Below are 17,947 nucleotides of genomic sequence, written 5' to 3'. Positions count from 1 at the left end.
AATTGTGTGATTTTTGTGGATATGAGTCAAAAAAGCTCATAAAAGTGGAAAGTGCCCTGCAAAAGGAAAAATTGTAATGTGTGCAAAAAAAAGCACCACTTTGCACACGCCAAAGTTTGTCCAGGCGGTGAAGTCCGGACAGTGACAGATGATGAAGATTTCGGTGCAGCCGAAGAGGAAGAAGTTGCTGGTAGGATTTACCATGTATACTAAGTGACAGGTAGTGATCAAGATGAGGAGATTATAACCGTTAAAATTAATGGATATGAAACCGCAACTAGAGTTAATTCAGGATGCAAAAGAATCCTGATACGGAAACAGGTTTACCATACTTTTCAACATACTACAAGCCTAGTAAAGACCAAGGTTAAGCTAAGACCATATGGGATAGCTACACATCTCTGGATCTTTATCAAAAAATGTCATTTGAGGCATAATCCAGTTAGCATTTTCTCTGTCTGTCTGTCTGTCTCTTTAAAATTGTTTCCTGCAGCCTAATTCCGGACTCCACATAAAGTAATTTAATCACTTTATGCTAACAGGCCCACAAAAATGTACAAAATACTGATGCAGGAAAATAAGTAGGCAAAATCTGAGGACTTGTGAGAACGTTTCTGCAGCCTAATTTCAGCTTTACCCCCCCTCCCATAGATTAATTTATTTACTGTAATGCCTCGAATAAGTGCTCCCCCTTATAAAAGCATTTCCCTTAAATAAGCCCTTCATCTGAATTAAACCCCTACCCTTCAGCATTCTGAAACAGTGGTTTTTACTAATTTTTAGAAGAAAAATTATCTGGAGTCCTGATAATGGAAAGGATTGAATATTTGATTCAGTTTTCCATTTTATTTTTTATTTTATCATAACATGGGAATTTTCTTCTTTTTCTCAGTTTTTCTAACAAAACTTTTGCAAATAGCAAAATATTGAAACTGTTTATTATTCTTAAGGGCGCCAAGGTGATGAAAAAAGAATTTAGCGTAAAATGCATGGTCACATCTTCACCTATTACGTATGGATGAATACCGACTGGACAAACTAGAAAAACAATGTTTTTAGACATTCTCTATTGGGAGACGTTTATTGGATTGGGAATGTACTAATGCCACATAGAAGATTCTGCATGTGACGTGTCTCATCGTTCCAGAAGAGTTCACATGTTATATATAACAATTGATGTGAGTTGGAACAAACCTTTCAAGCAGTTTTGTACTGAGTTTTATAATGAATGGCATGCTGCAAAATAATTAAACAAGGTGACAGATTGTAACTTGAAACAACCCAAGAAGAGGAGTGGTTCAGCGGATTCTGAAGTTCTGGAAAAAGTTGAGCAAGAAGATATTCAAGATTCTTTCCTCTCTTCTGCAATGCCTTGTGCCACCGATGACCTGTTCCAAGTCTATAAAGGTGATATGGTGGACGCTAGTCTAACCATGTTGCTTGTCAGCAAAGACGTGTTACATGACAAAGATACAGAAAAAAGATGTTCAAAATTATTATTTAGATGGAAAAAAGTGCAATATAATACTGTGTTCTATTGGTCCTTATATTTTGTATTGCGTCAAGTCTAGTTTTCTACATAAACGCCTTCTTGGTATAAGTGCCCTCTCCAGCAGCATAAGCCCACCCCTCCCCCCGTAGAAAAAGCACACACTCTAAAATCTTGACCAGGACTACAGGCATTAACATTTTAACTTTGAGAATATTTGTGATGGTCTCTAGGAAAATCGACCACTTCTATTTTTAATTTGTATTTTTAAAGCAATAGAATTCCGTATTTCATATTTTTAAATATACGCGTATTTTTTTAAAAACTATATTACGTAATTTAAAAAAATACAAAATTCGTATTTAAAAATAAAAACATGTATTTTTCTCTAAAAATTGTATTTCTGAAAATACCCTTTAGATTTAAAATACGAAGATATAAAAAACTAATGTTTGGCTAAGGATCGTCTCCAAGATTTTTTATATGAATTAAAAGTTGCCGTATTTCACTCTAAAATGACGAGAAAACGTTCCGGCGAAGCTTCAAGTTGCTGTATTTCATTTTAAAATGACGGGAAAACGTCTCTGTGAAGCTTCAAAGCTGCATTATTTCCTTCTAAAATGACAAGAAAACGTCACTTCGAAGGTCTAAAGTTTCCGTATTTCGTTTTTAAATGACAAGAAAATGTCCCTACGAAGCTGTAAAGTTGCCATATTTCATTCTAAAATAACGAGAAACATTCCTGTGAAGCTTTAAAGTTGTCGTATTTCGTTCAGAAATGACAAGAAAACGTCCATGTGAAGCTCTAAAGTTGCCGTATTTTATTCTAAAATAACGAGAAACGTCCCTGTGAAGCTCTGAGGTTGCCGTATTTCGTTCTAAAATGACGAGAAAACTTTCCTGTGAAGCTTTAAAGTTGCCGTATATCATTCTAAAATGCTGAGAAAACGTCCCTGTGAAATCATTGAGCCAATTTAAAACCTATTAAAACCAAACTTGTAAAATTGAGTAACTTTTCTATTCAGTTTATTCAACCACTCACTTGATACACTAATAGTTTTAAAAATACGAAAATTTATTTTTAAAAATAGAATTGCATATTTTTAAAAATATGAAATCCGTATTTCGTATTTTTAAAAATATTCGTATTTTAAATTACGAAATCCGTATTTTTTAATACAAAATTTTCGTATTTCGTATTTTTTAATACAAAAAGAGAAGCGGTCGATTTTCCTAGAGAGCATCACAAATATGGTCAACAGTAATGCTAAAATAATGCAGAAGGTATATTTCTCACCCACGCGAGGTGATTCCGAAAGTAATTGAAAGAAACGGAAAAGCATCTGGTTTACCGACTGGTAGCCTTGTGGTGGAGCGTTCGCTTCCAGTGCGGGAGGTCTTAGGTTTAAACCCCGGCAGAGTCATGCCAGAGACTATAAATGTGTGAATATTATTCTTTCTAGCGCTCGGCATGAGAATAGGATTGATATCTTAGGCGGTTGTCTAGTTGAGCGATTGCTGTGCTTGCACGACTTTCGTAGCTTAAACAAGAGCTTTAAATGCACAAGGACCCCTTCGCAGGACCCTCTTGGTAGCAGTACCAATTTGGAACTGAAAAGGTCATCCTGGGTAAACAATTTTAATAATAATAATAATTTTAAAACTATACTATATAATTAAAAATGAACATGTTTAAAGTTATTTGTATATACTAGCCAGGGGACCCGGCGTCACACGCGGGGGTTAGCCAAAATTAAAAACTCTGTGGCGCAGTTATTAATAACCGTAAACTGTGCCACACATTCAGGTGGTGCAATTTAGTACAGGTATACATAACTTTGGTGAAAGTTCAAAAATGAATGTTACTCCAGGCAGCGCGACATTGTTTACCTTACTGCAGGTAAACAATAGTGCGTATTCATGTAGTTATAATACGTTTTTCCAAAAAAAAAACTTTATCGCAACTTCGGTTTAACAGAAACAGAGGAAACAGCTTGCGTTAACAATAGACTGAGCATTTAGTACAGGTAAACCGTGTTGCACATGTGTTTTTGCTTAATACCCTTTTCGCACAGTTTACAACCTGTTGTTACCTCGTCATAGCAAAAAAAATTAGTAAACCTTAACAAATTAATTATGACGCAGGATAGACTCTGTTAAAACGCCAGATTAAGCCACAAGTGTTACTCGGCGTTAAACACCAGAATTTAACTTTTTCGGAGAATGCTTCCTGTGAAAGTCAAAAGAAATGTTATTTCAAGCTGAGTGCTTAGTACAGGTAAACAATGTGACATATCCATATAGGTGTGATAGCCTTTTCTGAGAAAAACGTTACCGCAACTTCAGTTAAACAGAAACACAACAGCCGTTGTTAACACTGGACTGAGCGCTTAGTACAGATAAACCATGTCGCACATGAGTATATAGGCGTAACACAATTTTTAAAAAAACTTTATCGTGACTTTGGTTAAAAAAAAGTCAAGAAACCGCCTGCTGTTATCTTGTTAAGTTAAAAAAATACTCAGGAATTTTATTTTGCAGCAAAAGTTTTCATTAACAGTAATAAAAGTGGTAGCTGCCTAACTGCATTTATTCAGAAAAAGAATTAAGAATTGTGTTGAAGCCAAATAATGCATTTGGCTTCTTTCACTTTTTATCCAGAGGGAGCTAAGGGGAGCAAGATAAACACAACTTCGACATAAAAATAAATAATATTAGCTAGGTTAAAAAGCTGTTATACCAAACTGAGTAGTAATAGGTAAGGGTAGCTATAGCTAGCTGGCTGTAGAATGATTCTAAAAAATCTTCATTCCCAGCCAAAAATAAAAAAATGGTGTGTTTAAGATTTGTACATGGCTAAAAAACGTGACAATATATTTATTTTAACAGAACATATAAATAACAAATATCACAAAATAAAAAGCTTTTAAATGACAAAAAAGGTCAAACAGACCTTAAACCCAGCACTGGCTACGACCACTTTCAAAACCAAAATGGCATCTGTCATCATGTTCCTTTGTTGGCATCCCCAGGCTGCAAAAATCTTGGATTGGTGTTTCAAAGAATTAGGCGTTTTGATTGGTATACTGCGTGCAAGCAATCAAAACAAAGTAATAAAACTGTCAGTACAACTGTCCTATTTGTTTTCTGTGGCTCCCGAGCGGAATTGGCGATTGAGATCACGGGGGTAATTATTATTAGAAATGGCGTATTTAAATAATGCGTTCGTTTCAATAGCCTAATTTATTTATTTAATTAAGGTTTGTAAATTAAAATAATTAAATTATTTAAGGAAATAAATTCATTTCTCAAATATATTTTAATCAATAATAAGATTTTCGATTAAACAACCCCCGGATTTTTAAAAATTGCGGAAAGATCAAAGGAATATTGGTAGCCATTTTGTGCGACGGACAGACATATACGGGTGTTATAATATAGGTACTCTGATTTTAACAACTAATACATTTATTTGACTACACTTTTGTTGTTGTTTGTTTTGTCTCTTTTTTATTCTCAATGTTTGCGATGATCTTGAAACGTAGATCAGGGTACAGACTATATAATTTTAGCTAGAATAAAAAGGCTTTCATTATTGTTAGCCCGTGGAAAATCCACTGGTTCGCCCGTCCTTTTTATGCCGCATTGCGTGCTTCTTGCTATTGCGCAGCTAAGCTACCATTTTGCGTGACAGACAGATGTATACGGGCATTATAATATAGACTATATAAAGCAACAGGATAATAAGAAAACAAAAAAAAAACGCTGCTATACACAAAAACACAATACATAAACAAAAACTTTTAGTCAATATAGCGCGGTATTTGTGGTGGCTTTGATTTTGATACTATTCACGCCCCTTTTAAGTTTTTTGTTACCACCATGACAGAACGCAGCCCATACCGAATCACACATTTCTATGAATGTGTGAAAAAAAAACATTTAAAAAAAAACAACATGTAATCTCACTCTCTGTGTCTAAATTTTTTTTTAAGTTGTTTTACTTTCTAAACAAAATCTTTTTCACTATTTAAAGGAAAAGTTTAATTTTTTTAACTTAATTTTTTTAAAAGCTTACAATTTAATATCTCTGGCAAAAAAATTAAATGTGTTCACGCGCGTAATTACGTTGTGTTAATAAAATGTATTTGACTTTAAAAACTGTACTTGTGTAAGTACACTCGCGAGTAAAAATAAATTTATCATTGAGAGTATGATTAACAAAAATGCGAGTAATATTTTAATTGTACTCACGTTGTACTCGGGAGTACATTACTCGCACTCTCACTATTTAATTTTTGTACTCTTACTCTGGAAAATGTGTAGCTTTACTCGCGATTGGCACTGTATATTGGCCCGTTTCCTAATGGTCAGTATATCTTCATTGCAATACACGAAACATCAAGATATCTAGAGATCAAGTTCACGCGATTCACATCAACAAAATTACTGATATCGTGCATTGCAAAGATGTTTGCAACTTACAGAAATCCTTTAACTGTAGTCTCTGATAATGGTCTGCCCTTCACCTCAAAAGAGTTACCCGATTTCTTTAAGTCAAGAATCAAACGCAGATGTGTAACATCCTTCTGACCAAAAGCAAACGGGCCTGCCGAGACATTCATGAGATTGTTTAAAAAAATTTCACAAATTGGCTGCATTGAGCAAACCGAAAGGACAGTTGCGATTTATCATTATTTATTTGCTTACAGAAACACATCACTTACCCCAATGGAAGTATCACCAGCCAAGCTAATGTTTGACCAAAAAACAACTTTTGTACTACCAGATGCAATACCAGAAGTAGACAAAGACCTCTTGGGAAGGGTCAAGGTTAATGATAAAACACAAAGGTACAAAAATAAAACATACAGTCAAATACACGCTTACTGTAAGCGGAGTCTTAATAAATTGACCCCTAACTACATGTCGAAGCCACTAATTGTCGTCGCTCAATTACCACTGCTTTTGCCCTATTTTTCTCCATTTTTTAGCCTATTTTATGCCAGCACTTACTAACGGCCCTAATTCTGCACCCTCCAAAAATTAACGCCAGTTAGGGCCAGCATTAAATTGGACGATGAGGTACAGGAGTACGCTCATATAGGTTATTACTCAATTGCTTTTTGTTATACAGGTACAGTTAATGCCTCCCCATTTAAAGCCATTTAGAACCGTTAATATTTGTTATGTCTAATAGATTTTACACATTATACTAGTTTGTTTTTAATAACCAATACAACCTCTTACAACACTTTTTAATAGATGTCAGCATTTTTCAAAATTTACCAAAAATTAGTTTCTTTTCCGATAAATTTTTCTAAAAAACATATTTTTCATTACAACCCCAAATAAAATTAAAAATTTTTACAAAATTTCAACACTCAGTTACACATAGAACGAAGATATGCCCAGTGAAGTTTGTGTATACTTTATGCCTCCCCCTAGTAGGGTTAAAAAAGAAATATAAAAAAAACATTGGTATTATTTTTGATTTTTCTGTTCTGCGTGGAAAGATCCCGAAGCAAAAAGTCCAACCAAACTTGTTTAAATTCAAAAAAATATTTTCAGTACCATAAAATTAGGTTCTCTCTTTTTTGTGGTAAAATCGTTCCAACTAGGTGGTTTTAATTTCATTTTAGAATAAAATAGAAAAGATCAGTGGTTGTTAGTTATTTGGTTAGAAAAGATTTTTTACTAGCTATGAACTTACCCTGTAGATATTGTTAATTTTTAGCAGCAATCCTGTACATTGGAACTAAGTTATAATCCAGTAGTAAATTTTTGAATCCCTCAGTTATTAATAGTAAAAACTAGAAAGCTTGCCTGCTATGTAGCTTTGTTAAAAATGTTCATTTTCTTGAATGCACAAACAATGATTTTGATGCAAGATGTGACATTTTCTTTGCAGATTTCAAATACACTGCAACGCCATTTTGTAAGATTTTAGGTATAATTCTGCGTGTGCAGTCTCAAAAAATGGAATTTCGAGAATTGAAATTAAGAAAAAACTTCCTTAACCCCCTTCGCCGCAGGGGCTATAATTTTGGCGTAAGTTCACAGCCAGGAATTTGAACCCACGGTACGAAAAATTGCAATAAAGTCATTAATTAACCTTTGTAAGTATTTGTGGGACAAACAACATTTATTGTAAATTAAGTTACGGATAGTTGAAGCGTGGCTAATAACAATATTTAACATTTCAATGTTAAGGATGGATCATAAAATTCCTTACTAAAATAATATTCCGTTACAATTAAATTTTTTTTTATTTTTAACTTATTTTGTTTTAGTTATTTTTGAACTGTATTTCTCTGAATTATAATTATAAATATATAAAGCTTGAATGATAAAATCACAAAAACGCCACTGAACAGAACAAATGACATAAAGAACACAATTAAAATTTAATTTCTGGTAATAGAGCAGTAAGGCAGGTATCATTTTAGGTGTTATTGACATTTGTTAACCCTCTGGATTTCGCAAGTGGGCAATACAGGTTTTTAGGCATTCTGATTGGTTTAGCGTTCTTGACGACGGGCCAATATTTTGCGGTATTGCCCGTCTTCAAGAAAAATGGTAGCTTAAAATGTAAACAAGCACGAAAAAACAAGTTTCAAGAACCATTTGAAATGATTATTATCATGTCCTACAATACATTTATTAAAAAAACATTTTCATAGCATAGAAACAAAAACAATGTCAAGTTTAGCTGTTAAAATAACCAAATTCAGCAACAGTTTGTTTAGATGCTTCTTCAACATACTAGTTGACTAGCTAGCTGCTACATTGTCGATAAAAAAACGATGTTTTGTTATCCAGTTTTATCAAAAATTTATACCAAATACAGGACGACAAATATATAACAAATGCCCCTTATTTTCAGATTCTTTCCTTCAGCTTTTTGGTTACTCAGTCAATATAAAAATTGACTGAGTAACCAAAAAGCCGAATTCTTGGCTAGCTAGTTAAAAAACTTACTTCAATATTCGCTGTAACTAAATTTTAGTTGCACATTCAACTTTTCACATTCTTCTGAAAGTGTTGAACATCGTAATGTGAGTATAGGATAAAAATCGATTTTTTTTAAAAAAAATTTTTTTACAGTGATTGGATAGGAAAAAATCTGATCTTTCTAATAGTGCAAAAATATTTTCAAAAAAATGTATTTAAGTTAGAGTGTATTTTCCAAAAATAAAAAAAAAATTGTCATAAATCAGTTTTTTACTATGTGATAAGATCAAATATTTAATCAAACACAATCATCGTGGGTATTAATTTTTACTACTCAAGGTTATAATAATAGTGGCCTCCAAGAAGAAAACGATTTTTGTATGTAGTTGAAAGATTTTTTTAAAAAAGTTTTTCTACAACATTTGCCATAAGAATATACTTTTCAAAGTCATCAGGTTTTTTGTGATTTTTGTTTCTAAAATTTGTTTTTGTTTGTGATTGTGTGTGTGATTGCGAATGTGAGCAAACACATGCGTCATAAAAAGATGTTAAAAAAACCTGTTAGCTAATAGTCGTTCCATAGTGACCAATTATTTATGCAGAAGTATAACTATTCTGTAAAAACTTTAAACCTCATTTTCACAGCGTTCATTTTTTAAGAGAGTACTTCTTACGTTTTAAACCTCTTTTACAAAACTATAAAGGCTCTGGGGTGTACAGCACCTCTAGCGTGGAGAGGAATGTTTGATCTAAAAACGATTTTTTATTTATTTTGTGAGTTTAAGTAGAAGGCGAGTTATAATGAGTTTTCCGACAATTAGAGTTTAAAAATTGTGGATAAAAATGTAATACTAAATATCTCCAAAAGTAAAAAATGTTAAGAAAAAATTTAACAATCGTTTTTAGATTAATGTTTTGTGAACCCAAAAAAGCAAACAGCAAACATGAAAACCTAGTAGTTTTGTAAATGGGATCTCATTTGTAGGAGAGGGGTCATTTCTTATTCGTGTCTATTAAACCTTAAACTTTATTTTTTCTTAATAATTTTTTATACCATTATATAGGAAATCATACAAGCTTTCTAAAAATATATACATTGATGTATAAAAATAAAGTTTTAATGAATTAATAGCATTTTAAAATATCACACCTTTTTTGTATACTCACGCCTTAATAGCACCTCTCACTTTCTTGTTATTAATTTATTTACTTTTCTATTTTAACTTCATTAGATCACTTTGAATTAAAATAATTAGCAAATTTATACAAATATTCATTTTAACTACGTAATTTTCTACGTACATGAAAAAAATTTAAGTTAACGATAAGAGTTGCAAAGCCTTCTTAAATCATTCTCGGATTTATTTCGCTTTTTTCGTAGTTACGATAATTCGCAGCCATAAAGAAAACAAAGATTTACATGTGCGATTAATCGCACTCCTAAACAAATCTGAGCGTGTGTGGGGGCGTGCGCGTGCGATTGCACGCCTCTCACAAAATGGTCTACACTGCTAGTTACTTTAAAAACCTTTGAGGATCCAGGTTAGAAGATATGGTATTCAAATATAAGTTTTGCACTTCAAACACTTGCATGTATACATGATTGAACAATGCCAGGGTACGAATTAACAATTCGTGATTCATGAATCCCGAACCATTTTCATAATTTCACGAAAATTTTTTTTTAAATTATAATAAAATCACGAACCACAATGTCCTTGTGTACTTAAACATTGACATCATACATAATTTTTCCGCTGGAAAGTGAGGTCTCTCTGTATTTTTTCGGAAGTTCTTCCCTAAAAATGATCGTCGAATTAAGAAAGTGTCGCGTAAGCCTACCATGTTTGTTTACATGGGAAAACATTCTGCCGACAACTGAATTTTTCCTTCTGTATTTTTAGACTGGATGTTTCGTTATACCAGTCACAAGCTTAAGAAAACCATGTGCTAAAGGTGATTTCACAAAAGACGGATTGTAAAAAAATTTTATTAACAATTACTTGAAAATCATTTCTCAGAAGTGACATTGGTTTGTTTGTTTGTTCAGAAGAAAGAGAATTCCTTGAAAGTTACGACTCCGTCGTAAGGCAATTGCTCCTTCGTTCTGGCTATCATATATAGCTTGCGTTGGTGCGCACTTTCCCGCAGTTGAGTTGAATATAACGCAAATCAGTTTAGACTTGTCTGGCTCTTCAGAGTGTCAGGTCCCTGTGGCATGGTTCCAAATGGGGTTGCTGATTTGATCGTAAATCAACCAAACGCCAGGACTTAAAGTGTTAGCATGTAATCTCAATGTTAGCTTCAACACGCTATTGAAAACAAACGAAGAAAATAACACTGTAAAAATAGTGTTTTTTAAATAAATCCAACACCAATATAAATTTGCCGCAAGTGAATTTTCCGCCAATCTAGACACCTATATTTCAAAAAAAATTTCCTTGGTGCCCACCATGGAGGCGCCTCTCGGAATCACTGTCCTAAGCAAATCACTAATTATCACGAATCACTTTATAGGCGTTCATTCGAACCCTGAATACATTAATAAACTATAATCTACCATGGATTAACAACTACAAAAACATAATAAAGTTACCCGACATGCAATCTCCCCTCTGTTAGCAATAAGGACTTTGTCAAATGGCTAAAATAAATTTAATAGAAAATTAGATTCTTTGTTGCAAGTCTTTGTTCTGTAGAACAGAAATTGTACTAATGAAATATAATTTCTGAAGTACCTTTGGTTGTGCTGGGATGACGAAATATCTCCACTAAATAAACAAAATTCTATACTCAGCAAAACATATTACACACAAGGGAAAAAGGTTACACACACAAGGAAAAATGTTATATAAATATGTTTCTATATAACATTTATCCTTGTAATTCATTGAAAACACTAGAAATGACTACGACACATCTTTGCAAGATTTTATAAAAAACTGACTTTATTCAGGCTTTTTCAGAAATAATTGAGGTGTGCGATGATTCGCAAGTGCAAATCAAGTAACGCGTGCGATGTAAAACGCACATGCAAAGGATGTTACGCATGCGATACGGTCTCCGAGGTTAATCTTTGTTGTGCATTCATTTTGCAGTAGAAAAGTGGGGGACGTTTTGCATCGTGAACCCCAAGCACGATGATCGAGCGTCTACGTATATCGACTCTCTTAATTTTAACTTTCTTTTCTCATCATCATCATCATTCTCGGCTTAACATTCGTTTTCCATTTTCTACATGTCCGTTTTCTATATGGCCGAAATAGCATGCATGACTATATTGTCATTTTTATAAATTTATTGTTTATTTTTCAGGTCATCACAAGCAAATAGGAAAAAATATGCTTCGCTTGGGTTTCATTTTTAAAATTGTTTGAATAAAAATAACATTTACGGCATAAAGAAAAACTCAATTGAATTCGGACCTGCTATGGTTTTCAATTGTTTTATCAAATGAAGAAATTATCTACAATTAAATATATGATAAAATGTCTGTTCTGCCTGTAAGTGCAGTTTTGCAGACTTGCTTTACCCGTGCTCCGTCGGCGTTCACCTCCGCATTAGTTAAGAACCGCATAGCTGGATTTCTTGTGTAAGACCTGGTTACCAACAACGAAGGGGCCAGGCAAAAGAGATTTATGTCTACGTAGTTCTTTTAACTAAGTCAGGAGTCGGTGAATTAGCTAGAATGGTCAGGTTGGCTATGAATAGGCTTGCTCGTGGATTAAAAGGACCAGAACTATTCAATAATTCTGAGATTTGAAAGTGTCCGACTAAGACGGAAATCTATCAGACGTTTTGTCTGACAAAAGTTCGAAACGAGCTACGGACATGTCTGATGTGGCGGATGTCTGATGAGTCTCCAAAAATTATTTGAGGGCTGCCATCGCATGCTACAAAATGGATTTTATAGGTTGATTTTCAAAACTCAGTATTTATTTTTCAGGCGTGCTATTAAGCACATGCCTGAAACAATTTAGGTGTGTGTCAAGGCGCGCGCGTGCGATCGAACGCCTCTCCTGAAAAAGCCTGCTTTATTAAAATAAAAATTTTAATTTTATTGACCATGTATAGACCAAATAAGGAAAAATTACACGTTGTTTAAAAAAACACTCTGAACCTAAAAAAAATTTGAAAATTAAATTTGAAAATTAATTTTTGGGGACTTTTTGTTTGGGAGATCCCAGAAAAACTGCTTAAAGCTGTCACTTCAAGGTCTGTACCTGGAAGGAAATCATTTCCAGCAGGACAACGACCCAAAGCACACATCTATTTTAGCTATGGAGTTTAGGAAAGACAATAACATCAATTATTGCCCTATTCCAGCAGAGAGCCCAGACCTGAATCCCATTGAAATGTTGTGGTCAGAACTCAAACAGCATATTTGAAGGCGAGGGTAACCATCAACTAAAGAAGAAAATGGTTAACACAATCAAGACTTTCTAGAGACGCTTAACAATGGATAAATGCAAGTATATTGATAATTTATCATTTGTATAAAATTTAACATCGCAACCCTCTATCGTGCGCCTATGATACACGATAGCTTTTTGAGCATATTTTTGTCTCGATAGAACTGAATCATATCGCATCTATCAGGATGTCACAATAGGCTCGATCTATTGTGTAGTATTACTCAATGATGTAAATTGCATTATAAAACTTATTTTAAATTAAATGCTGAACTTGAAACAAAACAAAGCAATGCTTTAAAGAGTTTCTTTTTTTCTATGATAATTTAGAAATAATAATTAAATGAAATTAAATAAAGTTGCCCGACTTTCGACGAAAATAATAAAGAGTAAATTAAATATTTTTTTCGCTGGGTTTAACAGGCCCGGTCAGGAGACGCGTGCGATTTATCGCTTGCGTAGGACTACTTTATCAAGGATTTTTTAAAGACGTAATGCAACGTGTAGCGAGTACTTTTTGTTGATATCTTTGATCAGCGGCGGCTGGAGTATTTTTAGTTTTATTTTACAGATCAAGCACGTGCATGTGGCACATAAAACTTTCTTATTAGTTGTAAAAAACAGGTGCATTGTTTGCTACAAATAAATTAACTTTTTCTTTTAATGACGTCAAAGTTTCATTCATATGATCGTGAATCGAAACTAAATATTTTGCTGAGCCAATTTCGTCCCCATACTCTTTTATATCTTTTCTGTTCTTTTTAATTTTTTTAGATTACTAATAATATATAAAAAGTTCGAAAAAGACGTTTTTAAGTAGAGAGGTTCGTATAATTTTTAAGTTGATATACCTTCACTTGATAAAATATTATTCATATTTTTTTATCCATGCGATACTTCTTTTTTCTACTTTTGGTGTCGATCGTTAAAAATGTTTCGGCCCAAATCAAAAGATCAGATTTTTTTATGTTTTAAAAATGTAACACTTCTTTCAATTTTTTATGAAGGTGTTAAAGTTGTTTTAGCTGTCACTTTCAAATTTTTTACTCCAGTGGGAACAGGTGAAACTGTTTAGGCCATTATACATTCACTTTATATTATCCTATTTTATTGAATAGAAGAAGCACACGTTTTTTTCGGCAAAAATGAGTTAAAAAAAAATGTCGGAAATATGGTTGAGATTTCTACATTTAAAAAATCGGGTAAAGATGACATTATTGGTTATAAAACTAAAGAGGCTGACGGCAAAACTATGGTGAATTTCATGTGGTGCAATTCGTGAATGGCATTCTTTAAGAAGCTCTGTAAAATCCAACCATTCTGGGGAAGAGCCATTAAGTGTTTGGAAAACAGTGCTAGCCTTTAAAAGTACTGAGTTTCCAAACTTGTGCTGAGTTAGTTTTGTGCCTTTCAGCGTCAAACTCTACGGTGGAGAGAGCATTTAGCCTACTCACACTTTTTTTATCCAATAGGAGGTTAAGTATGAGCCACGTCACCATGGAGAATCTTTTGTGCATCAATTTAAATAACAAGATTTGGACAGAAAAAGAAAGAGAGGAGATTACAGAAATGGCTGTAATAAAATATCTCGAAAAGCGTCACAAAGTGAAATGCATAACATGGGAACCACCACATAAGAAGTCCTGCTCTAGCTCGTTTGACGTAACCACGATTTTGTCGTCAGATAACGAAGACAGCAACAGTGACGATGATGACAGCAGCGTTGTATTTTCTGATTCAGAGTAGACCTTGAACATGAACAAAAAAATTTGTTTTAAATGACTTAAGTTTTGTTAACATTATCCCTCCTTTTAGTCTTCTAGAAATTCCCATTATTTTCCCATCCACCTTGGTAATTATAGTTTGCCGTGCCAACTTTTATTACACTGAAATCATAAGTAAACATATTCAATATGGCGGTAAAAAGAACACACATTTTTCGTTATGCAATACAATAAAACAACGAGAAAAGGGACTAACACTAAAATAGCTATTTAAATAGGCATTTAAACAAGAAATAACATATTTTAAACTTTTGGACCACTCATGCAAATTAATTTGGACGAGCTTTTGTGATCGCACGTGGATCGCTCACCCAGACTAATTTATGTGAGCGATTTAGCGCTCGCCGGGTTAAATTTTCCTGACCGGGCCTGGTTTAACTGGAGGCGTAAAACGTTGTTAGTTTACACACATTTTTATATAAGAATCATTCTTTTTTGTTGGTTAAAAATCGACATTTTGAGCCTTGAATAATTCTTAAGATTGTTAAATAATTGGTTGAAAAAAATGACAATTGTTTTAATTAAAACAGTTAAAAAATTGTAATAACTTGAAAGGAATTCTTTTGAGTTCTTTTGAGTTTTTTCTTCTGAGTGTGTATTTCATTATTTTACTTTGTATTTTTGATACCAGCTAAATTATACACCACATGTTATGTATAAAGAACAATAAATTGATTATCGAGCATGCATGTGCTTATGTCATAAAAATTTAAAGAAGAAAAAATTGTAAAATTTAAAAAAAATTGTAATGGCACCTTACATATCTTCATATACCAAGCAAAGAATTATAAATCTGTGTGAAACAATCCCCCGTTATACCGATACTGACAAAAACTTAGCAATAAAATAACCCCCTGCAAAACAGATTTTATTGGATTTCATTAAAAAAAAGTGCACAATAAAATTTTTAATAATATTGTGGCTAAAAATTCTAAATCAGAAAATCATCTCTTAAAAAGTATATTAACATTAGTGAAGCCATTACAATGCACTGAAAACCTTGAGGCCAAATAACTTGGAAACGAGGTGGTGACGTGAATGATTTTTCACCGTGTGGATAACTAGGGACCACCTAGGACTAATTTGGGTAATTTTCCCAAACCTGGGTCCCCAAATCTGTTTCGGAATGGACGTCATCAAAAAACCTTTAAACCCTAAAATCTCTGCAACCATTTGTCATAAGTACATGATCCTATACATTTTCTTGATCAGCGTTCCAAGATCTATACAATATAAAAAAATTTTGTGTTTTGACAAGACTTTGATGACGTCAACAAAATATTTAAACCCTTATATCTTGTTAGGCATTTGCCAAAAGCACACGATTCTATACATTATTTTGACCAGCGTTTCAACCTCTACTTATTACAGGCAACAAATGAACTAATTTTTACCAAATGTTTTTTGTATCTGTACTGCTGACTCAGCAAAAAAATCGAAAACAGCCTATTTTCTATTGTTGTTTTGCCTAAGTGGATTTTTCCACGGGCTTTATCGACTAGTTTATATAATATAACTTCTTACAAGACTTTTTTGTATGCACATTCCTGTTTAGTAACAAGCCGTCTCCTTTTTCCCATATATAACTTTTTTACTTTTAATTTTGGGACGATGTTCATTCTTTTACATGGCGTCCTATATCAAAAAGTCAAAAACAACCCTGGGAACGAGATTGACAAGCCGTTTCTTGACATTTATATGTATCCTTCACTTTAATAACATTTTTACTAGGGGTGACAAGATCCAATCTCAAATTGCGACTGCTAAAGACTTCAGAGGTCTATGATTCTGCTACACTGCTATACTAAGTGCGTTGAGGTAAAGACCATCAGCGTAGAATATCGAGGACTAAAATGATGTGCAGAGTAAAATGAAATGAAGTAAAAAATAGCAATTATATAATTAGTATTATATAATCTCCTCTCTGATCTTTTTTTCTAGAACACTTAAGAGAACTAAAGGGATAAAATGATGTTGGACTTATATTACAAAGCTTAAAAATTTGGTTAAGAAAAAGCAATGTTACGAAATTACAATTTTTTTTAAAAGCAGAAACTGCGTTTTTCCCCCACAAATTATAACTTGTATTACACAAGCAAATTTGCCATTATAAATGCAGGGTTTTCACAAAAGCATGGGCATGTGATTAGAAAACGAGAGTTTAGACTTAAACCAAATAGCATAAGATCCGAAGTCCTAAAGTCGCTCTGAACTTTGACAAGTATAAAAGTGTGAAACTAATACAGAAGAAGCCTACACAATTATGGTGGTGAACTTCAAAATTAGTGGTCTTATTCTCAACATATTTTGACCAAGATTGTAGGTAGCTAGTGTGCACAAATCAAAGGTTAGCTATCTCTATAGCTGTCTAGCTATGATTTATGCACAATGACTTACCTGACGGAAAAGAACTGAGAATTCTTGATGCTTTCGTGAAAATTTACCAAACCCTTTTAACAAACGATTTGCCATTTTACTTAAATATACACATACACCAATCCGGCCTTTTTCAAGCCGTAGCGCGGTATAGGAACTGGACACTAGTTTAGCATGGACAAAACGGTAATTTTCAAGTTATAGTAATGGTGTTTTAGTGAATGAAAGACATAAAAAAGATAAACAAAATAAATATAATCTCATTATGTGTCCTGTAAACTGCGCTGTTGTTGGTTGTACGAATAATACGAGACGTATTGACAAGTGGAAGAAGGAATCTTGTATGATTCACGAAGGAAAGCTGAATACTGACTGTGGATGCCCTCAGCCATTTCACATGTTTTGTTTTCCTGGGGACGGCAACAATTTTCATGCGCGATTGCAACAAAAAAAATTTGTTGCAATCGCATGCAAAGTTGTTTCCATGTCGCATGAGTTCCAGCACATGAAACAAAATTTATGAAAATGAAACCAAAACATGTGTGACAGTGATTAATGATGGCCGTCGCAGTTGATCGAAGTATAATAATCGCTTCTATTGCACTTCTTTTTGATGAAGAAGAAACAAAGAAAAAACAATCCAAACGATCTATTTGGACAAGGCCATGGTTACAACGTAGAAAGGTCGATGGAGCCTTTCACACCTTGTTCAAAGAATTAAAGGAAGAAGATCTAGAAGGATTCAAAGGATATGTAAGGATGGACGTTGGCCATTTTGATGAACTGGTCCATCTACTTGCTCCAGTTTTGCATAAGCAAGATACCAACATGAGAGAATGCATAAAACCAGAGGAAATGTGCTGTATCACATTAAGATATCTTGCAAGCGGTGAATCATTTAGATCTTTAGAGTAACAAGGGTAATAAAGTAA

At 33.4% G+C, this 17,947-nt stretch overlaps 2 protein-coding genes across 6 annotated transcripts in view; one reads left to right on the top strand and one right to left on the bottom strand.

Annotated features, from left to right (window-relative positions):
- The window catches only part of LOC130636174 (propionyl-CoA carboxylase alpha chain, mitochondrial-like), an 82,149-nt gene extending 64,959 nt beyond the window's left edge, over nucleotides 1–17,190 (bottom strand). For 3 of the 5 annotated variants that reach the window (XM_057445806.1, XM_057445807.1, XM_057445811.1), the window contains exon 1: nucleotides 11,040–11,061. In XM_057445806.1, the coding sequence (XP_057301789.1) occupies nucleotides 11,040–11,046 (7 nt within the window). In that variant the 5' untranslated portion in view covers nucleotides 11,047–11,061. Of the gene's footprint in view, nucleotides 1–11,039; nucleotides 11,088–11,181; nucleotides 11,215–17,036 lie in introns of those variants that run through there. The other 2 variants (XM_057445808.1, XM_057445810.1) reach the window with 2 other exon arrangements.
- A 295-nt stretch (nucleotides 17,191–17,485) lies between these two features.
- On the top strand, nucleotides 17,486–17,947 carry LOC130636175 (uncharacterized). The gene has a single exon (XM_057445812.1). It carries the CDS (start codon nucleotides 17,571–17,573, stop codon nucleotides 17,928–17,930), a length of 360 nt encoding a protein of 119 aa, XP_057301795.1. The 5' UTR covers nucleotides 17,486–17,570; the 3' UTR covers nucleotides 17,931–17,947.

Source organism: Hydractinia symbiolongicarpus, chromosome 3 (assembly GCF_029227915.1).
Source record: "Hydractinia symbiolongicarpus strain clone_291-10 chromosome 3, HSymV2.1, whole genome shotgun sequence".
Classification (NCBI taxonomy): domain Eukaryota; kingdom Metazoa; phylum Cnidaria; class Hydrozoa; order Anthoathecata; family Hydractiniidae; genus Hydractinia; species Hydractinia symbiolongicarpus.
This window is presented reverse-complemented; position numbering and strand designations above follow the sequence as displayed.